General features: G+C 35.9%; 1 protein-coding gene across 3 annotated transcripts in view; it reads right to left on the bottom strand.

Moving 5' to 3' along the window:
• Positions 1-1347: 1347 nt before the first annotated feature.
• The window catches only part of RADX (RPA1 related single stranded DNA binding protein, X-linked), a 67133-nt gene continuing 62085 nt past the window's right edge, over positions 1348-6395 (bottom strand). For 2 of the 3 annotated variants that reach the window (XM_054473088.2, XM_063660148.1), the window contains one exon: positions 1348-2656. In XM_054473088.2, coding sequence (XP_054329063.1) covers positions 2526-2656 — 131 coding nt within the window. In that variant the 3' untranslated portion in view covers positions 1348-2525. Of the gene's footprint in view, positions 2657-5076; positions 5521-6395 lie in introns of those variants that run through there. The other variant, XM_054473089.2, reaches the window with a different exon arrangement.

Below are 6395 nucleotides of genomic sequence, written 5' to 3'. Positions count from 1 at the left end.
AGGACTTGGTCATAGGGCCTACGGGCCTACTTAGCTACAAAGGAAGCAGAGCAAGGTATTCTTTATTCTAGGTAGCTTTGTTTCCAGATAAATATTGGGAGATCTATTACTATAGAAGAGAACAGGTATTAGGGTACATCTATTATAGCAGTCTCTGCCAATCTCCTTATAATCCGTTCTCCTTCCAGCAGACAGTGACCATCCTAAAACAGGAATTGAATCATGGCATATACTAGCCACAAATCTTTCAATGGCTTCCCAGTGCTTTAAAAATACAAACTTCTAAAGTCTTTGCCATAGCCTATAAGATGGTACAGTCTGTAAGAGCTTTTGTCTATTTGCCTGTCTCATCTTGTATCTCACTTTCTGCACTCCAACCATATCAGTCCTTATTCAGTTGTCAAACACACCTTTTGCTGCATGTCCTTTATATCTCAGGAAAAACTTTCCTAGTACCCCCCACTTTGTTAAAAAGCTCTAATATAAATCACATGTTTCCATTGACACATTTGTCTCACTTATTTGTGCAATTATTTGGATGTGTTTCTCCTCCATGAGACTTTTAAGTTCCATGAGAATAGGGGCCTTGTTTATTTTTGTTTGTATTGTATTGTGTTCCTAGTGCTAGCTCAGTGCTAGGCATGGAGTGGACACTCGAAGATTTGAATATAAGCTGCAATAATTTAGCTCATTATTTCATGAGCCCCAAGGCATACAATCTATTGTGTAGTGATCTAATATACTAATAGAAATTGTATTATTATTTAAACATTTTACTTTTCCTATTTTTTTAGATGCAGGGGTCTTACCATGTTGCCCAGGCTGGTCTCGAGCTCTTAAGCTCAAGCAATCCACTCATCTTGGCCTCCCAAAGTGCTGGGATTACAGGCATGAACCACCACACCCAGCCTCAAACATTTTACTTTTTGCTCTAATTAGAGTTTAAAGAAATAGACTTTGGAATATAAGCTTGACCTTACCATTAAATTGTCTTTACTGATTTACATTAAGTCATTTAGTCTTTTTCTCTTTCAGTTCCCCATCTACAAAATAGATATTAAAACCTTGTTAGGGGCAACTTCTAGGTCTCAAGCTACTAGAAGTCAGGTACAATAACCTTAGAATAACATCAGAGTTACTTGAGTTCTTTTAGGGATATTGCTTGATTTTCACTGAAAATGTGCATATAATTTTTCAAAAAGCTAATATAGTTCAGATTTGTTTTGACAACAGTCTTTAAACCCATATGGAAGAATCATCTTGGCTCATTTAGTAAGTATACATTTAGGCCAAAAATATGAAGGAAACGCATCAAATTCATTCAAAATGAGACAGGAGACCAAAAAGTTATTGCATTTTAACTTCTTTAATAATTCACTCAAAACTGTAACACGAGAGGAATCCACTATTTAATTAACATTTACACACAATCATAAAGAATAAAAGACTGAACACATTTATGAACAAACTGCAGTATGTCTTTAGGTTCATAGGCTGCTCAACACATTTAAAGTGTATAGCAAATGAAGTCACAGAACTATGGGGCTACAAGGAAATCCCACAAGTTTATAGCTTAACTGGAATCAGATTTATCTTGATACAGAATAATCTATAAACTCATTTAATGGTCATTTTGTCTCATCTAACAAACCACACAGATGTCAACCACCGGGGCCTTGCAAATGCAGAGTGGCCATTTACATTTAAAATGAAGTATTATAGACAACCAGAATAAAATCAATTCCCGTATTTACTATTTTCCATTTTCAATATGAGCATTTGAAGTGTTAATATGAGATACAATTTCACTATTTAAACTCACATTACATATACTGAAACTACCAAGGAGTACACCAAGAATATAGATATACTGCAGCCTTTGACTTTAACATCAACACACTGGTTAAAATACTGAGAAATTCGAACCACACAAAGTCACAAAATGAAGTGGAAAAACCTTAAGACAATTTAATTTAGCATGCTTATTTTGCAGCTGAGCAAGCTAAGGACCAGGGGCAACTAGACCCTAATAATGTGTACTTTTGAAAATGATACAAACTACCTTGGTTGTGAGAAGTGCAGGTTGAACACTTTAGAACAGTCTTCAAACTGGCAATTCAAAATTTCCCATTATATGTGAATAAAATTGGAAGGATGTTAAATGTCCATGGAAAGTTACTCTTGTAAGTTAGGATGCCTTATACTGAGGCTTTAGAATGAAAGTACACTTCACAAATGGAATAGTGAACATAAATTACTACAAGTCAAGATAATAGTCATACTAGTAAGGTAAGCAAGGTAAATTTCCTTATACATAAAAATTACTTTGATGACCTTTTTCAATAATGAATCTAAAATGAAGTGTTTTAGCTCCCTAAACACAAAACGAACATAAAACTGCTTAATAACTTTAGAGCTCATGTAATATTCTTGCTGAAAACAGTTACTGAAATTACCAGCAAAATGACGGAATATCTTTAAAGCAGTACACTCGTATAATCTGTAATAATTTCATTTGCTAACTTTTAAGAAGTATTCTCTGGACTATAAATCTTGTGCAAATAGACTTCCACTTTATTATTACCCAAATTACAGATATCCAAGATACCGACGATATGCACTCTATCCAGTTCAGTTGCCGCTTTTATAATATCACCTAAAAGTAAAAAGCAGATGGTAAGTACTGTAAAATAGTTAAATATTTACTTGACTTTAGTATCACATAAGCTGTTAATTTTTTCTTATAATATTAACACTGTGTCCCATCCTCTTCCTCTTCCCTCCAATTAATTACATGCATTTACCAAAATCATATGGCAACTTCTGCAGATAGAGGTGAACACATCAAACAGATACACTAACAATGTCAAAGCATGAACTGGTATTCGAAAGCCACATTTAGCTTTTGGGTTTTTGTTTTGCTCTTGGTGGAGCAAAATAAATTCAGATATTTTCAAGGTCATTTACAAGCTTCCAAATAAATAGCTTATTGGTATACTTCAAAGGAATGCAAAGATAAAGTTTTCTATTTTGAAATTCAATTATCAATATTTTTGTAAAACTATAAGCCATAAAGCAAAACTGTATTTGCCTTATATATTTTACCACATAAATATATGTATACATATGTGTATATGTGTAACTGATGCATCTTTTAAAGTGTATTTCCTTTAAAGTGGCTTTATTAATTAAAACTTATCTTTGGATACTCTTGAGAAACTCTGTGAAAAATGTATCAGGTCTCCAGTAAGACAATTCGCTTCTTAGAAAAAAAAAAAAAAAAATGGATCAGGTGAGTGACATGGCAGAGTAACGAGTTCCAAGGCCCTGTCTTTCTATAAAGCATCTTATAAGCTGACAAAAACTCTTAGAATCAACTTTTGCAGAACTCTAGAATCTACACAAAAACTTAGAGCAACTAGGGAAAAATTAATAAAGAAATAAACTGCTACACGGTGGGTAGAGTGTGCTGTGGTGTTTTAAATTGCTTGCCTACCACTCCTCACTCCGCAGATAAGGGGCAGTCATGAAGACGGCTGCTTGCACTTCTAGTGCAGGTTGCTAGAACCAAAGGGAGCAATGCAGACATTATTCTCAAAGATGTGGTCATGTGTTCTCATCTTTACAGTAGCTCCCTCAAGGAAGATGCAAGGGTTTACTTTTGTTTTACCCAGTTTGGAGCATTCCCACAGCTGGCATGGCTTTTCTGGTGGTGGCATTGCTGAACGCATTTAAAGACAAAAATACTAGCCAGTGCAGCTGGGCAGGTTATAAAGTTGGGACAAGCAAGAAGCAAACCAAAAAATCCTGGGCAGAAAGAAGCTGAGAAAAGATATATATGGTGGAACGTGGGCTTTAAAAGCTCCTTTGTACAACGGGGAATCAAGAAGGCCACATGCATACCCAGGGCAGACATATGGTCAGAAAAAGGCTGAGAAGACTCTAATCACTCATCTGTGGCTGACCTTCATGCTCTGAGCAAGCAGAAAGTGAAGGCTAAGGCAGAATTGTAAATGGCCTGGCTAAGTGTCGAAGGAGTGTTACCACTCCGGGTCAATCTACAAAAACTGGGAGAATATATTTTTTCTTTTTCATTTCTGGGCTCCAGGTGTTTAAGGAAACTTAAAACACTAGCTGACTACTGCTAAGATAATGCATCACAGATTTTAGTGGCTACGCATAAAAATACTTTATTTTCAATATAAGAAAATGAAAACACTTAGAGGTTAAGTAACAAGCAAAGTCACATGGTGATTCTTATCCAGACAAGCTGGCATGAAGGCATATGCTTTTAATCTTTTATGCTAGAGCTACATCTCTACAAAACTGTGCTACAATATAGTAGTAGATCCAGGTTTTGTGGGACCCCAAGGGTACACTATTTGGGGGCACTTTTTAATGAAAAAATACAAAATATGTAAGAATGCCAAATGGGTTTTAGAAGCGGTTTGTACAAATTTAGGCTACATTAGCATCACAGTAAATCCATCTCTGCTAGACTTATCAAAAGATCTAATTAATGATTTAAAATTGTGTAAGTTCACTAAATCATAATGATTACAACTGGTAGTACTATATAATTTTCTTTTGCCTTGAGTGGGTGGACTTTAATCCAGATGCTTTGGAAAGATTTCAAGATCTTGAGATCTGATGCTAACAGATAATTCTAATTGTTATCATATTTTGACTTTTATGAACAATGACTTACTTCTATCCACAACATAAAATATAAATAAGTCTTCTGTTCAGGTAATTCTGCCTAGTTGTGTAATGCTTTGAACAAATGACAACTTCTCTATGCCTCAATTTGCTTATCTAGTACCTACATCATAGGGTATCTTGAGGATTAAATACACATAAAGCATTTAGAATGGTAGTTGACACATAGCAAGCATTCAATTAAATATTAGCAGTGATAATCTTTACTTAAGGAAACCTATTATGAAATTAGGATAGTATTTATATCATAAAAATTCTTTAAAAAGGACTATAGATTTTACCTAATAAAACGAGCTACTCTTCAGTTCATTTTAAATTGCTAGAATTACAAAAATTATACATTTTTAGGAACCTTACAAATGCATAAGGTAAGTGTGACAAAGGCAACACTATGTGTTCTCCACTCCATTTCTTCTCTTTGGTCACAGGAAAAAACAAAGTGTTCTGGCTTCCCTTGTAGCTAGGCTGGGATCATGTAACTTAGTTCTTGCAAATGAGAATGCAAGTAGAAGTAATGTGTCAATTCTGGTCCAGCGTAATTAAAAGCCAGCATCTCCTTCATCTTTTTCTTCCTCTGCCTTGACGACCCTAGAAGCCATTTTTTCCTGCTTGGGCAGCAACAAGATGGAAGCAGACTGGATTCGTGAATTGCTGCTGGGAAGAGAGCTGATGATTGATTGCATCAGACTTGAGCAAGAAATAAACTTCTTGAGTTAAAGTCTCTGTGACTTTAGAGTTGCTTTGTAATTGAGCATAGTCCAATAGATATTGTAATACAGTGTGGTATTCCTGTCTCTGAAACTAATGAGGGAAACCTTGATTACCTAGAGAATAATAAAATTGTTTTCTTAGATGTGTTAAAACATTTCCATATTATGCTGTACTTCCAAAATGATATCCTTGGACTTCAAAGTTAAAGATGACACCAAGTAGGATATCATATCAGTAATCAGTATTCAATAAATGACTTGGGATAAATGGCTATTTGGAGAAAAATATGAAGCTGGATCCCTATCTCACTCTTTTTTTTTTTTTTTTTTTTTTGAGATGGAGTCTCGCTCTGTTGCCAGGCTGGAGTGCAGTGGTGAGATCTCGGCTCACTGCAACCTCCGCCTCCCGGGTTCAAGCGATTCTCCTGCCTCAGCCTCCTGAGTAGCTGGGACTACAGGCGTGCACCAACACGCCTGGCTAATTTTTGTATTTTTAGTAGAGACAGGGTTTCACCATGTTGGCCAGGATGATCTCGATCTCTTGACCTCATGATCCGCCCGCCTCGGCCTCCCAAAGTGCTGGGAGTACAGGCATGAGCCACCGCGCCTGGCCAAGGATCCCTATCTCATTCTTTACACAAAAATAAATTCCAAATGGATTAAAATTTTAAGTTGTAAAGATGAAGCCATATCAACACCCCCCAAATCAAATTCAGAAATGGGCAAAGCATTTGAGTAGATATTTCTCCAAAGAAGACATACGAATGGGCAGCAAGCACATGAAAAGATGCTTAACACATCATTAGTAATTAGGGAAAAACAAATCAAAACCACAATGAGATACCACTTCACATCCATTAGGATCGCTGTTGTCAAAACAACAACAACAACAAAACAAAACAGAAAACAAGTGCTGGTGAAGATGTGGAGAAATTGGAATCCTCATGCATTGCTGGTGGGAATGTA

The sequence above is a fragment of the Pongo pygmaeus genome, chromosome X (assembly GCF_028885625.2).
Source record: "Pongo pygmaeus isolate AG05252 chromosome X, NHGRI_mPonPyg2-v2.0_pri, whole genome shotgun sequence".
Classification (NCBI taxonomy): Eukaryota; Metazoa; Chordata; class Mammalia; order Primates; family Hominidae; genus Pongo; species Pongo pygmaeus.
This window is presented reverse-complemented; position numbering and strand designations above follow the sequence as displayed.